At 34.9% G+C, this 27,922-nt stretch overlaps 1 protein-coding gene across 11 annotated transcripts in view; it reads right to left on the reverse strand.

The window, feature by feature from the left end:
* The window catches only part of UBE3A (ubiquitin protein ligase E3A), a 96,931-nt gene that overhangs the window by 26,397 nt on the left and 42,612 nt on the right, over nucleotides 1–27,922 (reverse strand). For 7 of the 11 annotated variants that reach the window (XM_045795336.2, XM_045795332.2, XM_045795331.2 and 4 more), the window contains 2 exons: nucleotides 13,319–13,626; nucleotides 5,745–6,991 (listed from right to left, as the gene is read on the reverse strand). In XM_045795336.2, coding sequence (XP_045651292.1) covers nucleotides 5,745–6,991; nucleotides 13,319–13,626 — 1,555 coding nt within the window. The remainder of the gene's footprint in view (nucleotides 1–5,744; nucleotides 6,992–13,318; nucleotides 13,627–27,922) is intronic. The other 4 variants (XM_045795339.2, XM_045795337.2, XM_045795338.2 and 1 more) reach the window with 2 other exon arrangements.

A 27,922-nucleotide genomic window follows, 5' to 3' on the forward strand; every position in this document is an offset into this window, starting at 1 on the left:
ACAGGATTCTGGGCTACTATTATTCATGATAAAGTCATCTTTATCCATAATTGAAAAAAAAATTCCTTAATGGTACAGACATTTAAGCAGAAGTAGTAGTCACATAAAATAGACCTAAGACTTAAGAATATCTAGGATCTCTAAGAATGGCTGGCTTAAGTAACTTCGGTCAACTTACTAGACTCTATGGTTAAACACTTTGTTTATAACTTTAAGCTACCGGCTAGAATAAGACCTTTAGATTATTCAGATATATTTAATTTTTTTTATTTCTCTAAAAACAGATGAAGGAAAGTTCATCTCATATATCTCACATATAAACATCTCAAAAACTCACATATAAAGTTGAGATGTTTGGGTAACAACCATATCACATAATCACATCTGCTTTTGAGCCAGGAACCCTGAGTTCTACTTCCAATTCTGCCATTAATTTCTGTAGGCCAGAATCTCTCTGAATTTCTTTTTTCTCACATATAAAGCTAAGGAGTTTGACAAGTTTCGTTGTTTCAGATTATTATGTGATGCTGAGAATCTAAATAGATCTACTTCATTCTCTTAATCTCTCCTATAAATTAGGCATAAAGTTCTTCATTTCATTTAGAATAAATTATAAGAAACAATAATGGTCATCGCATTAAGCACAACATATTGAATGTACAAGATACACTATATCATATTCAGAGCAGCACAGGATAATCTTTTTTTTTTTTTTTTAAAGATTTATTTATTTATTAGACAGGGAGAGACAGCCAGAGAGAGAGGGAACACAAGCAGGGGGAGTGGAAGAGGAAGAAGCAGGCTCATAGCGGAGGAGCCTGATGTGGGGCTCAATCCCAGAACGCCGGGATCACGCCCTGAGCCGAAGGCAGACGCTTAACCGCTGTGCCACCCAGGCGCCCCAGGATAATCTTATTCTTAAAGCACTGTAGGTCAATTGTTAAATAAAAGAATCAAGTTTTATTTCAATAATAACTAAGGGTGTTTGCCAAGGAAAATGGTGGGGACTGGGATAGACAGCACTGTTAGAGCCAGAAAAAACATTAATCGTTTTTTTAGAGGGGATTGAGCAGAACCAATTGGTAGTAGGGCTATTCATTTGTGTCTATCACCTTGATCTGTTCTGGTTCATATTTTTGGATTTTCCTATATGGTTCTCCATTTCAGCCATTCTTTTCAGTCCTTAGATCCCTAGTCAGAATTCTAGGATTCCCTGACTAATCTGAACCAAGTCCCACACCACTGTAAATCCTTACTCTAAATCTGCTATTTTCATCATCCTCTCAAAGACTGCCAGTTTCCTAAACATGTGCTTATATATAAAAATGGCCTCAATAAATATGTATATATAAACTGTACCAATAGCCATGTTTCCAAATACTGGTTTGCAGTCTGGCTTTATCAGGGAGTATCTGGGGGGCACTATGAGAAATTTAATTCCTACACCAGAACTCCTAATCTGAATCTCTAGAAGGTAGAACCTTGGACTATTTTTTTTTAAAAAAACATATTTCCTGTTCAGATGTGAAGGCAGTTTTGGTTATGTCACAGATGGCAATATTGTCTTCCATGATATTGTCCTCTCCTAACATAATCTCCTAAAATAAAAAGTAATGAAAAAATTTTTTCATACCCTTTTCCTTTGGAAATGCTTTGTCTAAGAAAAATGACAAATTATCTACTTTTAAAGGAATACACAAACAGATAAATGTTATTAGTAAAATACTGTAAAAGCCGTTTGGATTGTTTTAATTCAAGTGAGCTCATGAGTGTCATTGTACTATTTTCTAAGAAACAACAACAACAAATAGTGAAAATAAGTCCTAGGAAGAAATACTGCAATAATTCACAAATGTGGGGTAGTTCTTAAATGATTCTGAGACACCTACTTGTGAAAAGGCAACTTATATTTTACCATATTTCATTGATTCTAAAATTTCTGTTTTCACATTTTAACATCTCTGAAATCAGGATATACCATAAAACCGGTAGGATCTCACAACTAATTGGCAGCATTTTTTCCTACTACTAAAAGTAGTAAGAGTAATAGTGTATCCTACAATCAACAGTATCTAAGTTTCAATAAAATACTGTAAAGACTAATTCTTCAGCTGTCATCGAAGACAGTTCCTCTAGGGGCGCCTGGGTGGTGCAGCTGGTTAAGGGTCCAACTCTTAGTCTGGGCTCAAGTCGTGATCTCAAGCCCCGCATTGTTGTATAGAGCCAACTTGAGATTCTCTTCCCCTTCCCCTCTGCCCCTCCCACTCATGCTCTCTTTCTCTGTCTCTTATAAATAAAATCTTTAATACAAACAAAACCCAGTTCCTCTAAAAACTCCAGTTAGGAAATAATTTGCTAATCTGGTTTGAATTACATGGTAAAGTAAGGAACACAGTTTCTCTAAAAAAAAAAAAACAAAACTATAGGGGCGCCTGGGTGGCACAGCGGTTAAGCGTCTGCCTTCGGCTCAGGGCGTAATCCCGGTGTTCCGGGATCGAGCCCCACATCAGGCTCCTCCGCTATGAGCCTGCTTCTTCCTCTTCCACTCCCCCTGCTTGTGTTCCCTCTCTCGCTGGCTGTCTCTATCTCTGTCAAATAAATAAATAAAATCTTAAAAAAAAAAAAACTATAATCATTAATGGAAGGTACTACTCCTCCCTTTTCCACCATGCCCGTTAGCCTTACAATTAATAACTAAAAAGTAAAACCTAACAGAAAACATACTCAAGAGTGTCATATATGCAGTCATTATTTTCTGGGCCTCATTTGTAAACTAAGTAGATGAACTCTAAGGCTCCTTTCAGCTCTTAGAAGTCTACGACTCTATAACCTTAATTATTTATTAATCCTGAGCTCACCACAATTCTCATTTCCTCTTCTCTCCCCAACACTACTCTGTACTTCAAATTAGAAGGTCATAAAAAATAGTCAATAGGTTTATTTTGTTTGTCAAACTGTTACAGAAAAGGCTTTAAAAAAGCAAGTAGATCCCTGATGTTAAAAATCCATCAGTACTTTTGAGAGTTCAGCTGAAAGGATGACCTTAAACTATGTTTTGTTGTAAACCTTCTACTTTTTTTTTTCTTTTAAAGATTTTATTTACTTATTTATTTGAGAGCGAGAGACAGCCAGTGAGAGAGGGAACACAAGCAGGGGGAGTGGGAGAGGAAGAAGCAGGCTCCCAGCAGAGCAGGAAGCCCGATGCGGGGCTCGACCCAAGGACCCTGGGATCACGCCCTGAGCCGAGGGCAGATGCTTAACGACTGAGCCACCCAGGCGCCCCTAAACCTTCTACATTTTGTTCCTAAAACTATGACTTTATCATAATCACACCAGCTATGAGTATTATTTTTAAAAGAGTATCAATTTGACTCACTCACAAGGCCTATTTTGATGTTCTTATTTTTCTATCCTTTTCACATTGTTATTAAAAAAGAAGAAAAAAGGAAAGACGAGTAAAATTTGTTTAGTATGAGCATTCAGCACCCCTAAGAAGCTTCTCAGTGGTCATAATTCATCTTTACATCTCTACTGCTTAGCAAAGTGCACACACAAGATTTCTAAAGCAAACTGCTTTTGTGGACAGGTAATATTCAGGTACAGATATTATCTAGTGAATCCGTCAAATTATAATATTCAGGTTTGACAGAATTAAGCAGAACTCACTAAAAAAAACCACTGTTAGTATAATTAAGAAGTCCACAGTTTTACTCTAAAACCCGCTTTTAAAAAAGGCCTTATAAACCAAAATGACTGTTTCCTCAAAATTCTAGATGATAAAGTAAGTATACAACAAGTACTTAAAGTTTTGTTGGTTCTTAGCCTTACTTTACTAAGAGAGGGTGGTGGTGGGAAACAAGGCAGAGGAAGGAAAATAAGGTTGGGTAGATTTCTTAGCTTACAGCAGATAAGGAAGGTGGACAACTTTTTTTTTTTTTTAATTTCTAACTCTGGATTAATCTTACAGAGAGTAACTTCACTGCTTTTTTAAAGGCCAGGCATAGCTTTTACAGGAAATAGGTGAAAGGATCCCAACCCAAGAAGCCAAACATAAAATTGTATGGTCTTCGGATTTGCAGTTCTGCTATAACAACCGAAATTCATACAGACCTCAATGTACTTTTCATAAAACATCACTCACATCCTTATTACGATACCCTACCATTCTGCTAAACTATGTAAAGTAAGTTGCTGGCTGCCTGATTATCAGTTATTAAGTACATTAATTATTTATGTAGCCCCAAACTACAAGAGTAGAATAAAAAGAGCACCAGAAAGCAAGCAATGATAATTACTCCAAACAACTAATGCCTCTTTCTGCCTCTGTTGAAAAACTGCTTGAGTTGCTTAAATAATGTATAATCTTTCCTTAACACTAGAAACATATTTGGTATTTTTAAAAACCAGTAACAAAAGAGACACACAATCCCTGCAACTTTTAAATTTCTGAAATGTCAAACAACTTTTTCCACTGGTTTACAGTTTTATAATACTCAGATTTAGACAAATCCATCCTAAAACTAAAATATACTTTACAATAAGTATCACTATTTCCTAGTTGTGTCACGGGTTCTTATCTTCTATTAGTATGGAAGGTTGACCGTATCTTAATTTTACCTGACATCAAATTTTAAGTTGTTTAAAAAAAAAAAAAAGGAACTAGTAATGATGGGTTATGTATAAGATGAATACACAATAAAACCCTGTGATAAAGGGGGCGGTACCTGGCTGATACAGCATGGGGACTCTTCATCTTGGGGTTGTGAGTTCGAGCCCTAACATGGGCGTAGAGATTACTTAAAAATAAAACCTTAAAAAAAAAAACACACAAAAAAAAACCCCACAACCTGTGATAAAGCACACTAGGGCAAATGCAAATTTGGTATGTGATTGGCAACTGGTTTCTGTCTTTTGCCCAGGCCTCCATTCTTAAATGGGGACACAAATATTATATTCTGTGGAGGCAAGGAATTAACAAAAGGCAGCCAATCTGGAGAAACAGGAAGTTAGAAGGTAGATACCTGTGTTCCCAATATTCTCCCAGCTCTATCTCCCTGGATTGGGTTGACGATACAAAGCACCATAAATTTCAAGATTCCTGGAATGGCTGCTGTTTTCCCAGTGGTTCCGACCAACTCCAAGATATTTAAGTAGTAAGAAAATACCACAATGAGGCAGTGCTACACAGGGGCATTCAGAGGGATCCAGCAGGAACTCTTACTAGCAGCACCCATTAAACTGCCCAGATCGCTTCACCTTCACAATAACTTAACTCTAAATTTTATGCCATAGAATTTTTGGATACCACTTACTATTTTATGTATGATTTTATTGTACCACTTTTCCCAGTTAAGATTTTACATTCACACTTATTATTGGGTATCTCTACATTCCCCTTGTTCCTGTGCTCTGGTCTTTTCCCAACATCTACTTGTCTTCTGAATAGAGAAGAAACTTTTGGGGTTAGTTGTTGATATTTAGAAAATCTATTCTTTTTCAAAGAGAGAGTCATCCTTATTCAAGACAATCGATACTTTGTGGAACACATTTATAAATTTGGACAGGAATAACAAAAGTATAATATTTACACTTACAATACAAAAACATCCATATACTCCTATACCATATGATGCCATATTTTTTTTCAAACGGTCATGTAAAATGAATCCACTGAACTGTATTACAATTGCCCCAATATTACGTATTTATTCTAGTACTAATTTTTAAGCATAAGCCCAACTTACCCGGACAAGTGCATCATCTATGATATGGTCACGTCTGACTTTGAGTCTCAAATACGGATTCAACTGCTGTCCTTGAACTAAGCTGTAGAGAACAGTGATTCTTCGTTCACTGTACATGCGAATTCTATTGTCATAATATAATCCCAAATTCTTTGTGACAGCATTCAATATAAAGGGACATGTCATGAAAGAGAATTTGTTCTCTGTTTCTACTTTGAAAAAAGTATAATCTTTATCCATTTCTAGAACATCATTCAGTGGTTCATTAATAAACTCTTCAAAAGGGATAAGTGGTTTTCGACAATCCAGAGTTTTAACACCAAGTTCAGTTTCCAGTGGGTCCACTCGAGGACCCTTCTTGTTTCTTCTTTCCTCTCCCAAAAGCTCCTGAAGTGTCAATTCACTGGACTCTGGGATGGGCTCTTCATCATCTTCTTCATTATGATTTGTGTCCACTTCCCCACCCACTACATTTGCATAGTAAACCATTTTCAAGCACTTTGAAGCAGCAACAATTGCATCATCGTCATTCACTAGATTCCGACTGTTAAATTCATTGCTTATGACTTTGTAAGTAATAAGTTGCTGAAATGTTTCCATCATTCTACGAATCTGGTCTGCACTGTATTTAGACCACAGTCTAACCAATTTTCCTTGGGCTGCAAGGGGTAGCTTACTCATTGCTTTGCAAAATAATGGCAAAGCCATTTCCAGATATTCAGGACTGTGGAGATTTCTATTCTCCATTACAATAATGAATAAATTCAGATAATTAGGATCTCGAGAGTACACATTGTGATACGTCAAGTCACATTCCACATTAGGTGACAAATATACAAGTGCATTGAGAAAAGCAGTTTCTATTTTTTCATTAGAGAGTAATCTGATGTAGACCCTTCTAATGGCCTCAATATCCACAGACACATCATCAGGGCCTAATTTTTGTAAGTTGTTATCTCCTTGTGAAGTATCACTTATCCTTGAAGAAGATGCTTCTGAATCTTCTTCCATAGCAGCAGCAGAACATGCAGCTTTTTCCTTTTCATCTTCATCTTTGTCTTCATCCTTTCCTTGAAGAGATTTCAGTTCTTCCTTGGTGTGTTGTTTGACTTTCCGAAAGCTCTGTACCAATGCTTCAGCACTAGAAAAAACTCTTCCAATAACACGGATTAAAGGGGAATAATCCTCTCTCTCTCTACATAATTCAAGAATTTCATATACCGTCTCTTCTGTTAGGTAAGTCACATCTAAAAAATTAGAGAAAAAAAAGGAGAATGTTTATTTTTTGTAAGTATGTTTACTTTTAGTTCTAGTGTAAAGTAAAACAGCCATTTTGTACTCAATACCATTTATGACTTACAACTCTTTTAAAACATATCTAATACTTAGATTCAACAAACAAAATATATTTCCTTATTTTTGTCAATGAACTATTATTAATAGCAACAACCTCACCCATTCTTTTACTTTCTTTCAATAATATGTAGCTTTTAATGAGCTCAAACTCTTTTCATAATCATAGTGGAAATTAACATGTAGCTTTAATTTATAAATCTGAACCAAGAAAATCATGTGCTGACTTGATTCATCACAATACACCTCTTACAACCTCACTTTAGTGAAGAAACACTACTGTTCCGAGAGGTTTCCTTCTTATTTCACTACTCTTCTTGAAAGACTGAGGAAGGCAAGAAAGGTTCCTTCAGCATCTGCTTTGGGAAACAGCCCTTGTCTTACTTTTATATATCTTAAAATAAAACTGGTTCCTTTTGAGTCTTCCCTTTTAGTTTTTTCCAGGGTGGTCAATTCTGTGGATGATTGAAAAGAATTACTATACCATTTCTCATAAGATCTGAAGTTGACAAACACTGCCATCTGTAGTCAGGAATCAGGTTGAAATAAAAAGGAAATAGTTATGAAGTAATAATAAGAGTGATAGAAGGCAACTTATAAGCAGATAAGTGAAACCAAAATCTTTTTCCTCTCCTTTCTGGGCAGATTTGGACCACATCTTCCAGCCTTCCCAGGTTTTTGAGGTTAAGTGCTACTTCAGGACAAAGCTTTTCCTTCTGGCTAATGGGATGATGTTCCCAGGATGCTCTGGAAGCCATGTGTTGAAGATAACAATGTCACTACAGCAGCATTTCTGAATGATTATGTGAAGCAGAACTCTGCCAACCTAGAATACCATGGCTATTAGATGAGCCAGAAATAAATTTCCACTTTGTTCAATAAACTAGTGCTCTTTCTGGTATGTACTTAATATTGCAGTCTAATTGATCCTTACTAATATAGAAAGAAGCTTTTCACCTTTCCCCACCTTGCCTTCAAAGTCTTTAAAATACCAGTGGACTGTCTAAATTATGCTTAATCCTTCTTGATCCTTTTCCAGTAATAAAAATTTTATAAGTGACATAAGCTGATTGTTTTTGCAGCTTATTACCATTATTTTTGCAGTCTGTATTACTTAAATCCAAGGGAGTTTTATTTTGTTTTTCTATCACATCCATTCTCCCCCATAAAGAAAGAACCACCGTAAGAGGCAAAAATGACAGGAGGCAATGAAAGGCCAGACCAAATATCAATTTATTACACATTTTCAGATTTATAGTAATGTTAACAAGCTGAAATTCTAATGAAATCACAGAAGAAACAAAGAAAAGAACATTTCAAGGATTTTTGAGATAAAAATCTCTGGAACCAGGGACTACCGCAGTGGTAAAAGAGTCTATGGCAGTCTACTGGCATTCATTTTACTTCTTTCTCACATCTGTCTCTAAACAGTAGCTTAGACCTCCATTATCACCTTTTGAAATACTTTTATATTTGCCATTATTACCTTTCAGATGAAAACCAGATAAACAAATGGCTCTAATTCTCTTCACCATCAAAATTTAAATCTATACACATATATCCCCTTGAGAGGAATGAAGAGTAAGTTTGGAGGTTATGGAATGCATAAGCATTCCACTCCCAAATGGGAATGCTACTGGATTAAACACATTAGAACAAAAAAGGAAAAGTCCATGTGTGTTCTCTCTCTTATGGTTTGCTTACTCACACAAAAAAAAGAATTTTAACATGCTGTTGTCTAAAACTCCAAGTTGTCATCTTCTACTCAAATGTTAATTTATTTCACATAGTTTAATCTGAGCTTTCATAACATTTGACTTTTTCATAGAAAGCACTGAATACAGTGATCAAAGAGAAAAACCATGTAAAACATTCCAACTCAAGGAGTAGTAAATCTCAATGCTTGGACAAATCATAGATTCAACACCTCAAATAATAAACTCCCTGGTACTTACCATGATTTTCAATTTTAAAAAAGAAGGGGAAAAAAAGAGCATTTTAAAATTAAAATTAGCTTAGCTCTCATGTACTCACTCTCACGATCTATTCTCAAAAGAAAAACAAAACCCCACCCTTCATTTTCTCACTTATAATCTGAGATAAGCTAAATAATCACAAAATTTCACCTTACCAAAGCTGAGAAATATACCTCGACAACACTATTTTTTTCTTATGACATGCATGAATATCAGGTAACTGGGGATAAAATAAACTGTTTTAATATTCAAACAAGAACATAAATGACTGTATTTCAAATGAAAATACAGAAACAAAAATATTCTGACCTATTAATAAAGAAGTGAAAATACCCTTTAAACATTAGATAATCGAATTTCACTTTACAAATCAACTATATCACCTGTTCTGACAGCTAAAGGAAGAATGAATGCTCTGGGCAAAGATAATTCAAAAAACTTGAAAGTTCTATGTTACTTATTTGTACATGTGTGTTTTTTGTGATCCCTAAGGACTATCGCACATTTCTGACATTGCTAAAGTATTCAAATGTTGGTAGACAGGTTAAGACTAACCAATTACTAAAAGCATATGAAACCATTAATGACCGACCAAAGGACATCATTTTCAACTGACATAAAGATGTCAACATTCAATGCTGGATAGTACCCCAAGAGTTCTGTATCCTGAGTTATACTAGTTTAGTTCACATGAATATGCCAACTTAAATTTTCTACTGAGATTATTTCTAATTCCAAATTAGAATTATTATTAACCATCAGTATCTAAAAGGTGATCTTATGAAACTCTGGTCTTCCTCCAACTCTCTAATATATCTGGGCAGACATTGTAGACTGGCTAACTCCAACAAATCTATTCACCCCTCTTCTCTGACATGCCATCATAACAGATAACTGTAAAAACTAAACACTAGTATTCCAATCCTCATTTGCACCTGGAGGATGACATGTGGCCCAGGTCTGCCAATTACCTAAGTGGAAGTCCACTGATGAACTTCTGAGGGTTTATTTTCCTGAGAAATGGGGTCAAACATGATTAACTCATTGTGAGTACAACAAAAGAATCTCCTAATTTTTATTAGTATATAAAATAAGCTAATATCATCTTCAAATTATCTAAGCAAAAGCTATACATGTCTCTACAAATTATAAAATATTGTCCTTCAAATTAAAAAATAAAAAACAATGTTTATTAATATTTCAAGACCATTTTCCATTAGGCAGTACTATACAGGTCAATAAAAGCACCACCAAATTGTGGAAGAAATAAAAATGGAGCACCCCAAATAGTATCTGCATTTTGAAAAAACTATTCAGAGAAATTATTTTACAGGAAAGAGAACAATTGATATATTTTGTCTATTAATTTTATGGAGATTATATTGGTCAAATATAATACACTGTAATACTGACAAAAGTCTTAATCTATCAAGGAAGTGGCAGGGCTGTCAACAAGTATTTAAATTAAGCAGAGGATAATTTTAGAGGCACATAGGTAATTCAATCTTCACTGTGACAAATGGACAACATATAAAATTTCTTAATATGATTTCTACCTCTTTTAATATTTGTTCCATAGTAAAAGACAAGATATGCAAATGATCATTAAATGAACAGCTGTAAAAGTTCAACCACAAAAATACCAAATTTTACCAAACCATGAATCTGATCTTTGGCCCCTGCTACCAGACTGTCAACACCCATAGTTTCTTTTATGGGCTTTAACTCTCTAAGAGTTAATCTTTAGATTTGTTCTATTATGACATGTAGATATCCTCTGCTTTTCCAAAGTTCCCACTAGGCTACTTCACTTATAGTAAGAAAGTTAAAAAGCAAAAAAGCATTTAGTGTTTGTTTTACTGCAAGCCATTATAGAGGCAACATCTACTCTGAGGACCAAGAGTGGCACTAAGAATCTCCTTCCCCAGGAATTACACTCAGCATCTCAGCCTCAAGTCACCATAGCTTTAAACTGTGTCTGTGGGCGTGTTTATCTCAATTCATTTTGTACATCCATTAGCAAGATGTGTCCTAAGGTATCAGAAAAGGCTAAGAGAGGCTATTTTGTGAATAAGGGAACCTCAAAATGTTTTCCGTATAAATTAATGGTAATTGCTTCTTCACTGAGTATGCCATTTTGTCTCACGAAAGTTTCACAGGAATGCTCTACTTTCAGATAGTGGGGGAAACTGTACAGACATCTTCTGCTAAACATCAGTAATCTCTTCCTGAAAAGTGTTAAAACTACTACCTGGGAGCTTATTTCTCATTATTTTAATCGGAAAAAATTATAACACCTTCTTACAAAACAACGAAAAACCCCTTATTTCCTAAAATGTAGCCAAAAGAGTAAATAACTATTATAAGTAACTAGCTTGAAACACAAAACACTCTGCTTCCTAAATCATCAAATCGTAAACTTAGTAACAAAAAGTTGTTTTTCATGCATAACATGACCTACCTTAAGGGACAGCAACACTCTAGACCCCAATATCCTTTGTTGACATGCTGTTCAGAATGCCTTCAAGTGATTCTGACATTGTACTAATTCCATATAAACGTACCAATACTTTCTCTAGATAGTATTTTGTTTAAAATGCTGAACTGAGTTTTTCAGACATAAATTAGTTTAAAGAACATTATAATTAGAGATAAAAACATTCACAATGTTTTATCAAGAAAAAGAGATGTTCTACTAAGAAAATGTTAAATGAAGAGACATTCCTGTATGGTATATCTTGTGTATTTTGTAATGTATGTATATTCTTGAAAATACACTTCATCTACAAAATTCTACACTTAAGAAAATTTTTATGCAAAAACAGTTTGGGGCAGACTATCCAATACATACAGAATTTTGTAACAAGAACCAACAAATATAATTAACAATCCAAAGTACTAGTGTAGTTAATGCATTTGTAATTCCTAGTAGAAAAATACTACAGTAAATAGAAAGTTACAGAAAAAGGGAGCAGAAGGAGAGAGTAGCATATTGTAAGAAAGTATAAGGAACTGCTAAATTACACAGACTTGAGCAAAAATAGGAAAGAAACACTGGGAAAAACCACTCAATAAGCACCTATGATGAAGCACATAGACAAAAAGATGTGTCCATCCACCCTGTACTATAATCCCCTACAGCTGGCTGCATTCAACTGCACCAGCACATTTTACATTTAATAACTGTTACTCTGTGGTGCACACCTGCTGGAGAAATGTGCATAATGGAATCGATGGAACTTCCCCATTACACATACTGACAACACTCACCTACTTTATCCACAGCGTGTGAGCTAAATCATGTAATGGAACCACACATTTTGAAGCTGTGTAAAGTTGTTATCAAGTTATGAAAACACCTTTACTATGAGGTTAGAGTAAAAGATAAAACACAATTCTATGTCACCAATTAAATTAAATCTGCATTTAAATCATGCTACTATAAAAAGCTTCCTCTTTTAAAATAGAATTACCTTTGGTAGGGCTGAGCCCTGTCAGTGATTCAGAAATTCAATTACCTTGTTACTAACACTGATTATCTTCACTGAGGAAAAGAAAGCTTGGATTTGAAGATTTTAAAAAATATATATATTAAACAATTTTGGAATACAGGATCATTTAGAAAACAAGGGCTTAGGTGAAGACTGCCATTGGTAGGTGATGATGATTCTTGGCAGCATGAGTGCGCCAAATGCCCAGAAGAATCTGAGCAGGATATGGGAAGCATATTAGAAAGAAAAATCGAATTATTTCTCAAGTAACAGCTACAAAATTTTTATTTTTGCTTTGCCCTCAGAAATGGAAAAGACTGACAACACTTCTTTCTGCTTCCTTCACCTCATAGTACTAAGGTTCTACAACTCATTCCACATATTAAGTCCAGCTACTTGATAATTTAATTAGATTTTGTGGTCTCGTTTAGGAGATTACTACTTAATACATTTTTCCTAGTGGAAAATGTTCAAAACTTCCAATCAATCCATTAAAAAAGGAACTTTTGGAATATAATCTGCTTCTAATTAGGGACCATGAGAAAACTAAAATGTTGTTAAATCATTAGTTCAATTATTAGTTTTGTCCTTTACCACAATCAATCAATCAATCGATATATAAATACCACTACACTATACTATCATGTCCTAATGTCACACAATTAGACAAAACAAACAAAAACCTCACACATTTTAATAAATCTCCAATCTGGTTTTCAGTCAAAAATTCTCAATTAAAAATTGAACATCTTACCTCTAAAATCATCTCTTGCTCCTTGTCCTTCCTTCTTGTTCATTTTTATGTCAGAGCAGGAGTTGTTAGGGGCACCTTTCGAGTTTTCAAGGTAAGCTGAGCTTGCTCCTTTCTTGGAGGGATGAGGATCACAGAGTTTTGCATTAATCTTATAAAGCTCGAGGGCTTTAATAGCTGCTGCATTGTTATCCATACGAAGAAAAGTTGGACAGGAAGCACAAAACTCATTCGTGCAGGCCTCATTTCCACAGCCCTCAGTTAACTGGTGGTAGTAGCGTTCTATTAGATGCTTTGCAGCTGCTCGCTTCCTGTAGCAAACATTCAAACAATAAGCACAGTGATTAAGATTAGTATAGCTCTCATGTAAAAAGCTTAATATATCTTAAGGCAAGTTAGTCAAGCAATAAAGTAATAAATGCATATTAAGATGAGGTGCAGAAAATGGAGACCCACTGTTTATACAAAACTTTTAACTAGTAGAATGTTTGATAAAATACTGCCTAAGATACTATGAAAAGAACAGCAATGAAAATATGGTTTTTTTTGGTTTAAAAAAAGGGAGAAAAAAAACTTGTTTGATGGTATATATGCTTAAATTATTTAGCACAACAGATGAAAATCACAAGGTTTATGGCTAAGAGTTTTAGTACTTTATCATTTTAAAAAACTAACATTAAGAAAATGAGAGTCTAGTTAAAAGTATCAATCCAACTTCCCTTTATGTAATTACTATTTTGTTTTAATAGTTTTTAATACCTGATTTATAGTTAACACGGAACTTCTATCTGGAAAGAAAGTTTTTCTCCAATTATCTACCATATGAGAGATTTAAAAATAAAGTTATAGGGGCGCCTGGGTGGCACAGCGGTTAAGCGTCTGCGTTCGGCTCAGGGCGTGATCCCGGTGTTATGGGATCGAGCCCCACATCAGGCTCCTCCGCTATGAGCCTGCTTCTTCCTCTCCCACTCCCCCTGCTTGTGTTCCCTCTCTCGCTGGCTATCTCTATCTCTGTCGAATAAATAAATAAAATCTTAAAAAATAAATAAATAAATAAAAATAAAGTTATAAATGAAATATCCAAAGCTGTGTTACACTGCAAGAAAATGATTCTGAGCATACAATCTTGAACCCAAAACATGTCACTGAACTTGCTCATTAACCCCATGTCATTAAGAACATGGAATATTCAAGTTCCCTTAGGGCAAAATCTTACATTTCACTATGTTCATTGTGAACCTAAAATATGTAGATTCATGTTCTTAACTGGCTGGTCCAGCAGAGCTTCCAAAGATACTGAAGAGATTATTTCATCAAGCAAGAAGATGGGCTATATCTACGGTTTATTCAAATCTATGCTTCTACTGTCTGATGATGTGAGATTGCCAGAATTTAAAGAAAGTAGTCTACTGGATCCAAAGAAACGTAATTCATAGTTTTTCCTTTTGGTCTCAAAGTCACATGCATGGGAATAAAAACTACAAAGAATCAAAACTATTAAAAAAATTTACCTCTCAAAATGTTCCTACAATTATTTTACTAACACGTAAGACTAAATGGCAATGAAGTTCACATCTTGTTAATTGTGAGATATATTTTGTTAATCATGAGAAACTGAACAAGAAGGCAAATAAGTAAATAAGGCACATATTAAGTCCAATTTTGGCTCAAAAATAGAACTTTGTCTCTAAACTATCAAGGTAAGTGACAAAAACTAGCACAATTAACCCCTGAATAATGTTGGCATTAGGGGTGCCACCCCCTTGCACAGTTGAAAATCTGCATGTATAACCTTAGATTCCCCTATAACTACAAATAGTCTACCATTGACCAGAAGCCTTACCAATAACATAAAAAGGCAATTAACACGTATTTCATGTTATATGTATTATATACTATATTCTTAAAGTTAGAGAAAAGAGAAGTATTTATAAAATCTTAAGGAAGACAAAATATATTTACAGTACTATACTGGATTTACCAGTACTTAAGTTTATTTTTTCTATTTAAAAAAACCCACACGTAAGTGGACCCACACAGTTCAAACCTATGTTGTTCAAGGGTCAATTGTAATTCAAAAACATTCAATTTACCTTGATGCTTCTATTTTTCAAATGTTCCATGCAAATCCATGCATGCAAAGAAAAAAAAAAAAACCCTACAAAACACACTTAAAAACTGCACAGGCATCACTTAATAGTTATTTTATTACATGCAGCTACAAATAATCCAACTTTTGAAAATTAAAGATTATTATTCCAGATATATCACTGTGCAAAGTATTAAAGTGACAACATGTAAAGAAAAAGAAATATAGAATCCAGAAGATTTATACCATATGTTACTATCCTTTACTAAAGAATGGGAGATTAATAATACCACCCTCTCCTGAAATACAGTAGCTTTCCCTAAAGAAAATGTAAATGGAATGTATTTCTACTCTGTAGGAAAATTATGAACATATATCAAAGTCTTAAAAATTGATGGAGAATGAATCATACAAATCAGAGATCAAGTGAAAATAATTGGACAATTTTGTAAAAATACATTGTTTCTACAATACATTGAAATCTGGAAAAAATGACATGCCCAACAATAGGGATTACTTAAATGAACTGATGACCATTCAGAGACTGGAATAAATGAACATTACCAACCTATGAATCTGGCAAGGAACAGTCTTCCTCATTCATCACTAATTGATAAAAAATCAGTTACAAAGTTGTAAGATGAGGTCACTTTTATTTCAAAGTGTTAACATTTTCTCTAACGGATGTGACTGAATGGATTTTTTAAAAATTCTTCCATGTTTTTGCTTCTAATTTATTTTTTCTATAATAAACATGCTACTTGTGTATTAAAAATAAATAAATATGGAGAAAATGTATTAACATTTTGATCTGAATAGCCTCAAGGCTTATTAAATTGTCCATATGACTTTTTAATAATTATCAAAATTCAAAATACTAAACACTAGTTATTTTCTTAATGTCATGTTTTGTCAAAACCCAGTCATATTAAATACTGCTTCTGTATGTAATGCATAAAGGAGTATGAACAGTAAAAATAGGACAAGACTGAGAAATTAGCAGATCTGCATTAAGTGACATCTCCTTCTGCCTCTAATAACCTGTACGATCCTAAACAAGTAATTCTCTGAGCCTCAGTTTTCCCATCTTTCAGTTCTAAAGTTTAGGGTAGTCTATGCAATAGGCAAACACTGCACTAGTGTTTGATGAGTGGTAACATACTAGGCACTCTGGCATAGGTTATCTCATTTGAATCCCATGATGAGGATTATCTTCAGTTCACACAGCTAAAAGAGAAGTGAAAGAGTAAAATCACGTACTCAAGATCACATGAAGGAAAATGCAGAATCAGGACAAGAACTAGAGTTAGGGGTCTTCTGGCTCTGGAGTCTAAGTTATTTCCACTATATTGTCGCACAGAAAGTGATTCATTTCAAAATAATTCTTAACAATAGTACTAAAAACTCCTATAGAAAAAAATCCCATAAAAAATATGTAACTGAAAAAAAGCAAAAACCCTGAAAAATCAAAATTTGTATCTCGTATTTATGTGAATCTACTATCTCACAAGTACACCAAGTTTTTTGAGGAAGAGATACCACCATATTCTGTAAAGTTAATGTATCTCTAAGTTCTTGAGAACCTGTATGTTATGTTCCCACTTTAAAAGGTTATAAACGCTACTAGCTAAGAGCTTGCACTCTGAAGCCAGACTCCCAAGGTTCACATGTTGGCTCTGCCACTTTTAACTATGTGACCTTGAATGAGTTACTTAACATTTCTGTGTCTCAGATTCCTCATTATTAAAGTGATGGTATACATAACAATTATCATGGCTGTGAGAGAATTAAATGAGTTAATATATATAAAGTAGTTAGAACATTGCCTGGCACCTAGTAAGCACCATGTGTTAGCTGCTATTACCTTTATGATTATTACTAAGATCCTCATAAGTCTATGAGTATATAAACCATCATTCTGCTGATGCTCAGAGCAGTTACATAATAAGTCACACAACTAATAAGAGATTTGAGCCCAGGCTTAACTCAAAACTTGGGTTTTTAATACCACTAAGGGGAGATTTAATACCAGACAGAGGAAAGTAGGCCCCTCTATTTAGTCTGCTTCTCTGCCCAAGACCTAGAAACAGCAGCTACACAGATGAGACAGGACTGAAAGGAGGCCATGCCAGAACCTCCATGTTATCAGGGGAATCAACCATATTAAACATTTTTCTTCTTTACTCACACCAATGATAACCTGAATTATCTGTACAATTCTGTATCCCCACCTATTTTATAGCATATAAAAGGCCTCTATGTTGGGAATGTGTACATGAATAATGACATTTAAATAAATAAGGTGTGCAGGGTTAATCCCTATATAGTAGAAGTCACCAAATCTTAGCTTGTGGGCCAAATCTAGCCTGCCACTTGGTTTTTGTAGCCCCCAAGATAAAAATGGTTTTCACAATTTTAAATGTCTGACAAGTCAGAAAAAAAATATTTTGTGAAGTGCAGAAATTATATGGGAATCAAATTTCAGTGACTAAAAGTCTTATTAAAACATAAGATTATTAATTTAATTATTATTTATGCCTGTTTTCACACTACAACAGCAGAGTTGAGTAGTTTTAAGAGACTGTACGGCTTGCAAATCCTAAAATAAATACCACCTGGCCCTTTACAGAAAAAATTTCCCAACTCTTAATTTAGAGTCTTGTTCTTTGCTCTCCAGTGACATTTCCATCTAAGCACATGGCCTGCTCACTCTTTCTCCTCAGCAAATCAATGCAGCAAAATGTGTACTTTTCCCTAACTATGATTAAAGGGGAAAGAAAGAAAAAGGAGGACAAGAGAAAAAAAAAAAAAAAAAAAGAAAACGAATAAAATGACATAGAAAAAAGGAAAGAAATGAAGAGAGATTCCTTCCTTAACCAGATCCCTTTAGGGACACCTTATCTGCCACTCATAATCAAAACTACAAGAAGAGGAGCTATGGCTTACTTCCTTTTTAAAAAAGTTTTTATTTAAATTCCAGTTAGTTAACATACAGTGTATATTAGTTTCAGGTGTACAATATGATTCAACACCTCCACACAACATTCAGTGCTCATCACAAGTACATTCCTTAATCTCTATCACCTATTTAACCCATCTCCCCAGCCATCTCCTCTCTGGTAACCATCAGTTTGTTCTCTATAGTTAACAGTCTGTTTCTTGTTTTTTTTGCTCTTTATCCCCTCATGTTCCTTGGTTTTGTTTCTTAAATTCCACATATGAGTGAAATTATATGGTATTTGTCTTTCTCTAACTTATTTCACTTAGCGTAATACTCTCTAGCTCCATTCATGGTGCTGCAAACGGCAAGATTTTATTCTGTTTTTATGGCTGAACAATATTCCATTGTGTATATATACCACACCTTCCTTAACCATTCATCAGTCGATGGACACTAAGGCTGTTTTCATAATCTGGCTTTTGTAGATAATGCTGCTTTAAACATTGAGGTGCATGTATCCCTCTGAATTAGTATTTTTGTATTCTTTGAGTAAATACCTAGCAGTACAACTGAAACTACAAAAATCCTAGAGAAGAACGCACACAGTAACCTCTTTGACACTGGTCATAGCAACTTCTTTCTAGTTATGCCTCCTGAGGCAAGGGAAACAAAAGCAAAAATGAACTACTGGGACTTCATCAAGATAAAAAACATCTGCACAACAAAGGAAACAATCAACAGAACTAAAAGGCAATCCATGGAATGGGAGAAGATATTTGCAAATGACATATCTGATAAAGGGTTAGTATGCAAAATATCTAAAAAACTTATAAAACACCCCCAAAAAATCCAATTTGAAAATGGGCAGAAGACATGAATAGGTATTTTCCCAAAGAAGACATACAAATGGCCAAAAGACACATGAAAAGATGCTCAATATCACTCATCATCAGGGCAGTACAAATCAAAACTACAATAAGGTATCACACCTCATGTGTCAGAATGGCTAAAATCAACACCACAAAGAACAACAGCTACTGGTGAGGATGTGGAGAAGGGGGAACCCCTCTTGCACTGTTGGTGGGAATGCAAACTGGTGCAGCCACTATGGAAAACAATATTGAAGTTCTACAAAAAGTTAAAAATATAGCTTACTTCCTATAATTTCCTTACATTTCATGGACTTTTCTTATTGAGTCAATAATGATAGAGGGCAAGTGAGATCTTCTAGTGAGAAAGCTCTCAAAGTAGACAACTGCATTTAAAACAGACAACACTTTCTATTTATTTTATTTCTAAGGCTCAATTAGTGAGACAGTTCTACAAATGAATTACATGTGATGGGCCAAAATTACTCTAGAAAAATTGACAGAAATCTTTAAAAAATAGTTTCACCTGAGGGGGAAGGGCACTGAGGTCAGCAATTTGCAATGCACGAGGAAAAAAAAAAGATGGAATGATGGACAAAAGGATGTGTGATAAAACAAGGTAAATATTATTAGTAAAATCTAGATGATAAGCATATTGTGTCAATTGCAAAAATCAACTTTGCTGCATGTTTGTTAAGTTTTCAAAATAAAACACTGGGGGAGGGGCGCCTGGGTGGCTCAGTCATTGAGCATCTGCCTTCGGCTCAGGGCATGATCCCAGGGTCCTGGGATCTAGCCCCACATCAGGCTCCCTGCTCCACTGAGAAGCCTGCTTCTTCCTCTCCCACTCCCCCTGCTTGTGTTCCCTCTCTCGCTGGTTGTCTCTCTCTGTCAAATAAATAAATAAAATCTTAAAAAAAAAAAAAAAAACCACTGGGGGAAAATACTGTCACCATACTATAACTTTTTAGAGTGGTTAACGGGCAGAAGAAATGGTTTTAGCCATCAGTAGCTGAAAAAGGAAAACCAACATGTCATCAATGGCACTATTACTGTGTTTTCTGACTTTAACTCTAGTTTTTGATCAATCCAGTATTTAACAAATAAAAAACCCCACCTACAATAATGATAAAAATAAAAGTTATGACTGTAACTATGCATAGCAACTTAACTACTCATCAAGGAGACAAATACTAGGAAAGTATGTTTAATATTCCTGTATCAATGGCAAGCCACTGGTGTTAGAACCACTGAAATGGCTGCCAACAATATAGAAGATGAAAGTTGAAAAAAGATCTTAAAACTTAACAGGTAGTTGGAAAATAAATAATGAATACAGGAACGAAGAAGATGAAGCCACAAAAATTGCTACTGTCTAAAAAGTGAAGATGTGTTAGTGAATAATGAGCAAAGAAGATTGAAATCAGAATTAAAAACAATGATAGAAAATAGAAGAAATCGTAATTGTAACATGCAACATTAAAAACTAATGGTAGATAAAGTACAGGATAATTAAAGGAGATAAAAAGGCAAAGATCAAAAAAATGTCAATGTAAGCAGAGTGACTTTAATTGAATATGAAGTTAAATAAAGATGTGACAAGTTAAGAAGCCAGAGAAAAAGGCTTGTATAATGTCTATAAAGCTAGTAACCACTTACTCAGTGGTTTCCCAAAGTAAGTACATCTCTTTATTCCTTCCGGGATGTTGCCTTTGTAAGCACTCCACCCCCTCCCTCAAAGTTGCATTTAACATAAAAATTTTGGAAAGTGAACAATGGCATCCTAGATATATTACACCTCTTAGAAATGGATGACATAAAACATCTGTGACAGTTATGGTAGGTTTAAAGTTGGGTCTGTTACAATGGAATTACATGAAATATTAGACTATTTCAAGACCGAATCTATTATTGTGAAGTCATTACTACCATATCCAACCAAAAAGCCATTAACTATAGAGTAAGATACAATTTTCAGGGAAAAATTGTAATTATAATTCAGTATTTTTACTATAATAAACACGTTTAACATAATAATAATCCCTAAGCATTACTTCATTGAGGTTTATCATCTCAATGCCCAGAGTGCCAGTTACACGTTAAACATGAAGTAAAACTGTACAACTAAATATTTATATAAAATTATTCAACTTTACCCTGTTTTTGTTTTTTAAAAAGTGTCACATTTTACAATGAAGTTATAATGAACAAAAACAAACTACATCCATCTACTTCCCTCCAATAAGATCCTAAAAGGAGAGAAACACAAAATATTTGTTGGCATTAGTGTAGTACATCTATCAACTCTCTGTGATAATCATGAAATACAGTGTTTGATTTTTTTTTCTGATTCAAATAGAATCAAAACAGAAAATTTATTCCTTGGTTAATTATATACTTGAGTATCTACCACTGACCAGCAATATGTTATGAATTCTGTGATAAAAGTTCAAAAACTGATTATTTTGCATTATAAAGATTTGGATCACTCTTAAAAAAATCTTTTTTAGGGGTTTAGGGAGCTGAGTAAACCTTGGAGTGATCAGAAAACATAACAGCTTTTATAGATACTATTTGGGAAACAGGTAGAGTTCTTTCAGTGTTATAATGAGAAAATCCTTAAAACAGATCTTTGAACCTGTACTAAGGATTAGTTACTGTACATCAAAGTTAGCTCTGTATAGATGATAAATGAATCTTCTGGCATTTTCTCCAACTAAACTGGAGAAATATCTGAACAAAGATAAAAAGCCAACCAAGGAGCGATGTCAGCAACGGAGGAAAAAGAGGCCCCAGAACTTATTCCCTCACAGAAACGCTAACTTATACATGGTCTAAAAACCCGTTATGAGACCTCTAGAACTACCAGTTAGAAAGTTGCAGTACCCAACACAAGCTCAAAGCCAAAAACAGCCAGAAATGTGTAAGAACAGCTGTTTCATTTCAACTGCTTCAATCCCTCCCCAAGCTGGCACAGTTAATTATCATGATGAAAAGCCCAACCAGCAGCTTTACCCACTGCAATTATGTCCAACATTCCTGTTTTTTGGGGGGTGAAGGGAGCTGCGGAAGGGGACTAGTTTCTGTCTGGCCTGACTTGGAGCACTATAAGCTCTTGAAAAAGAAATCAACAAACCACTTCAATTGGGAAACTACAAGCATAAGTCCAAAGAAGATACACTCTAATAAAAGGTTTTAGAGATACCAAAAATCTCCAATGAAGGTCTGCCCCTCTATGAAGCCAGTTCATTGAGACTGTTAGAGGTGGCTGTTTTTTTAAAAGCAAAATCCACACAAAAAAATTCAAAGGCACATTAACATACACACACACAGAGGGAAATCACAGTCCAATCCCAATCAAAGGAACAAAATAAAGCTCTAGAAATGACCTTAAAGAAGCAGAGATCTGGGGCACCTGGGCAGCTCAACTGGTTAAGCATATACCTTTGTCTCAGGTCAGGGTGCTGGGATCAGCCCCTATTGGGCTCCCTGCTCAGTGGGGAGTCTGCTTCTCCCTCTGTCCCTCACCTGCTTGTGCGCTTTCTCTCTCCCTCTCAAAAAAAAAAAAAAAAAAAAAACAAAACCAAAAACAAAACAAAAGACAAAAAACCCAAACAAAAAAATGAAGATATCTATGAATTACCTGACAAGAATGCAACATAATTGCCTTAAGGAAATTCAATTTGCTACAAGAGAACACAGGAGACAACTAGATGAAATCACCATGCATGAACAAAGTAAGACTACCAACAAAAAGAGAACAGAAAACAAGAACCAAACAAAATTCTAGAGGCAAAGGATAAAATAAGTGAACTGAAAATTCAAGAGACGATCAACAGCAGACTTAATCAAACAGAAGAAAATAAACTCAAAGGCAGGCCACTTGAAATTACTGAGTCAGAGGAAATTTTAAAAAATGAGAAAAGCGAAGAAAGCCTAAGACACCTATAGGATACCACCAAGCTGACCAATATATGCATTAGGAGAATCCTAGAGGAGAGAATGTGGCAGACAGCTCACTTGAAAAAGTAATGGTCAAACACAAAATGTGAGGAAGGAAATGGGACACCTAATTTTAAAAGGTTTGAAGGGCTCCAAGTATAATGAACCCAAACAGATGGATACTAAAACACACTATAATTACTATCAAAAGTCAAAGACAGAGGGAATCTTGAAAGCAGCAAAAGAAAAATGGCTAGTCAGGTATAAGGCAGCTAGCATTAGACTATCAGCAGATTTCTCAGCAGAAACCTTGCACAGAGATCAGAAAGAAGTGGGACAATATATGCAGAGTGCTGAAAAAAATAACTACCAACCAAAAGTACTATATCTGGCAAAACTGACCTTCAAAAATGAAGAAGAAATAAGGACCTCCAAGTATAAACAAAAAGCTGACAGTTTATCACTACTAGACCCACCTTACAAAAAATGCAAAAGGAAGTTCTTCAACTTAAAAAAAAAAAAGGACTGTAAACAATACAAAATCATGCAAAAGTGTAAAGATGTTTGGTAAATGTAAATATATAGACAAATACAGAATCCTGTAATACTGTAATGGTGGTGAGTAAATAAATTCAGGTAGATCTGAAAGATGAAAACATTTTTTAGAACTATAAATATATGGTGAATGACACAAAACATAAAAAGATGTAATTTGTGTCATCAATAACAAAAGGGGGGAGAGATGTAAAGGAGTAGAGTTTTTGTATGCAACTAAAATTGCTCTCAGTTTTAAACAGATTACAACTGTAAGATGTCTTGTGTAATCTTCATGGTAAATAGAAAGAAAATGCTTATATAAAATACACAAATCAAAGCATGTCACCACAAAAAATATCAATGAAACACAAAGGAAGACCTCACAGGCAGGAAGAAAAAAACAAATACAAGATATATAAAAAACAAAAAAAATAGCAATAATTAATCTTCCCCATCAGTAATTACTTTAAATGTAAGTGGATTGAACTCCCCAGTCAAAAGACACAGAGTAGCTGAATGGATTTACAAAAAGAAAAGAAACAGCTATATGCTACCTGTAAGAGACTCACATTAGATAAAGGATATACAGACGGAAAAATGAAAGGATTGAGAAAGAGATCCTATGCAAATAATCACCAAAGAAGAGAAGGAATGGTCTCACACATATATACCAAATACATATATGAGACACACACACACACACACACACACACACTAGAAAAAGAGACTTTCAAGTCAAAAACTGTAAGAAACAAGTAACACATTATATAATAATAAAAGGGTTAAGTCATCAGAAATATATTACAATTATAAATATATGTGCACCTAACAGAAGAGCACCCAGATATGTTAAACAATGACAAAAAACTAAAGAGAGAAATAAATAGTAACACAGTAATAGGACATTTCCATACCCAACTTTCAATAATGGGGAATATCTACACTGATGCCACAAGAATAAAAAGGACCTAAGAGACTACTGCCGACGATATATGCCAACAAACTGGATAACCTAGAAAAAACGAATATATTTCTAGAAACATATAATCTAACAGAACAGAATCACGAGGAAATAAAAAACCTGAGGCAACCTCTAACTATTAAAAAGATTGAATCAGTAACCCAAAGCCTCCCAACAAAGAAAAACACAGAACCAGATAGTTTCTATGGAGAATTCTACCAAAGAATTAATAAGAATCCCTCTTCAATTCCTGCAAAAAACTGAAGAAAACACCTCCAAACTCATTCCATGAGGCCAGCATTACCCTGATACCGAAATGAGACAAAGAAAAGAAAAATACAGGCCAATACCCTGACTACTAATGCAAAAATCCTCAATAAAATACTAGTCAAGTAGAAATCAACAATACATTAAAAGAGTTATATCATTACCAAGTGGGATTTATTCCTGGAATGTAAGAATGCTTCATCATACAAAAATCTATCAATCTAACACACTCAATTACCACAATGAAGGACAAAAATAACATCATCACCTCAACTGACACAGAAAAAGCATCTGACAAAAATCAACATCCTTTCATAATAAAAACACTCGACAAACTAGACAAATAAAATTAACTCAACATAACAAAGGCCATATATGAAAAGCTAAGATTATACCTAATGTGTAAAACTGAAAGCTTTCCTTCTAAAATCAGGAACTATGCAAGGATTCCCGCTCTTACCATTTCTTTTTAAAACAGTACTGGAAATCCTAACCAGAGAAATCAGGCAAGAAAAAGAAATAAAAGCATCTAAATTGGAAAGGAAGAAACAAAATTATCTCTGTTTGCAGATGACATGATCTTATATCTAGAAAACTCCAAAACCCCACAAAAACACTATCAGAACTAATAAAACAAATTTAGTAAAGTTGTAGGATACAAAAGTCAGCCAATGCAAAAACCAGTTTTCTATGAACAATGAACAAAAGGAAATTTTTAAAATATTCTGATTTACAACAGCATCAAAGAGAATAAAACACTTTACTAATAAACTTAACCCAGGAGGTGGAAGACTTGTATAAAAGTCCCCCCTTTTTTCAATGGGAGATACATTCAAAGGCCTCTAATGAATGCCTGAAACACAACAGTGCCAAACCCTATATATATTGTTTTTTTCCTATAAATACATACTTATGATAAAATTTAATTTATAAATTAGCCATGGTTAAGAGACTAACGGTAATAACTAATAATGAAACTACAAAATACTGCTGAAAGAAACTAAAGACATAAATGCAAAGATCCTGTGTTCCTGGACTGTAAGACTTGATACTGTTAAAATGTCCATACTACCCAAAGCAATCTACACATTCAAGTCCTACTGAAATCTCAATGGCATTTTTTAATTAAAAAAAAAAAAAAAATCTAAAATTCCTGGATATGGAATCTCAGTGGAAACCCAAACATCAAAAACAATCTGGAGAAAGAAAAACAAAGCCAGTCTCATATTTCCTGATTTCGGTGTTTTTTTTTTTTAGATTTTATTTATTCATTTGACAGAGATAGAGACAGCCAGCGAGAGAGGGAACACAAGCAGGGGGAGTAGGAGAGGAAGAAGCAGGCTTCCAGTCGAGGAGCCTGATGTGGGCCTCGATCCCAGAACACCGGGATCACGCCCTGAGCCAAAGGCAGACGCTTAACGACTGAGCCACCCACGCACCCCTCATACTTCCTGATTTCAAAACATCTTACAAAGCTACAGGAATCAGAACAGTATGGTACTGGCATAAAGACACACAGACCAATGGAACACATCAGAGAACCAAGAAATAAACCCTTACATCTATTGTCAAATGAGCTTTGTCACAGGTGCCAAGGCTACACAATGGGGAAAGGAGAGTCTCTCCCACAAATGGTACTGCAAAAACTGTATATCCATATGCAAAAGAATGAAGTTGGACCCTTACATCTTACACTACATTAAAAAAAGGTTAACTCAAAATGGATTAAAGAGCGAAACATAAAACCTGACATAAAATTCCCAAAATAAACACAGGGAAACAGCTTCACAACATTGGATTTGGCAGTCATTCTTCAATATAACACCAAAGGCACACACAAGAAAAGCAAAAATAGACAAACAGGACTATAGTGAACTTAACTTCTGTATAGCAAAGAGAACAATCAACTGAGTGAAAAGGGAAAATATGGAATATGATCTATTCCATCTCCTGGGTCTGAAACTCCATGTCAGGAAGTAGAAGAACCAGAGGGTTTAGACTGGAAGACAGTAGAGGGGCCACAGGATACCTCTCAAAGACAAGGAAAAACAGATGAAATGAGAGAAAGCAAAGAAAGCATACAAACACTACAACCTGAGGTGGGTGTTTTAATTAACATTAAACAATAAACATTAGAATGCCCAAGGGAATGAGAAGGCGCAGCAAAGCAGAGGTGAAGATTATTAAAGATAAAATGGTTGGGGAATTTCAATGCTAGGGAGTTGGAAGTTAAGCACATAAACAAAGACTTCATGGATCTGGTGTAGAGTGGAAAAGTATGAGTTCCTCAAAGCCTGAGAAGTGACTGGGAGATCACTGAAGAATAAAGACAGAGGATGACATACCCAGAAGGAATAGCTTCAAAGGAGCAGGAATTTTCTCGCTGAGAGAACAATAGTCCAGAAGCATCAGTGGAGAACAAGAATGCCAGCGTGTGGGAAACAAACAGGTCAAGGCTCACTGCACCTAGTGATGTAGAAACTATTCTTGCCGAGTCATCACTTTTCACTCATTTTGTTTAACTTTGCTGAGAAATGCAGACCTTCTGGAAATTTACTGTGGGCTTTCAGGACACCATTTCCTGATTTCCTCCTTTCTCTCTGGTTGTTCTTCAGAGCCTTCCCTTCCTAATCTGGATCCCCAGGGACCAGTCATTAGACACTTTCTCTTTTAAACTCCCTTTGGGTAGTTTCATCTTCTTTCAAGGTAAAACCTGGTGACTTCCAATGCCTCCTTCAGCACAGTTCAATCTCTGCTTGAGAATCTAGTACTATTAAAGGGCCTCTGACTATCTTCATATGGGCTCTTTCTTCAAGAAACTTACTATTTTAAGGAGGTGAAAGCCAGATGATTTTAATATCATAGGAAATACAGAGGTATGGCAATTTAAAGAAAGGGAACTTAGCCAAGATAAGTCACAAAGGATGACTAGCAGCTGATAACACAAAAAAATAAAGAATGTTTCTCGTAGGAAGGAAATGAGGAAGTAAAGGCACAAAGG

The sequence above is a fragment of the Ursus americanus genome, chromosome 28 (genome assembly GCF_024610735.1).
Source record: "Ursus americanus isolate L20-20 chromosome 28, mUrsAme1.1.p, whole genome shotgun sequence".
In the NCBI taxonomy this organism is placed as follows: Eukaryota; Metazoa; Chordata; class Mammalia; order Carnivora; family Ursidae; genus Ursus; species Ursus americanus.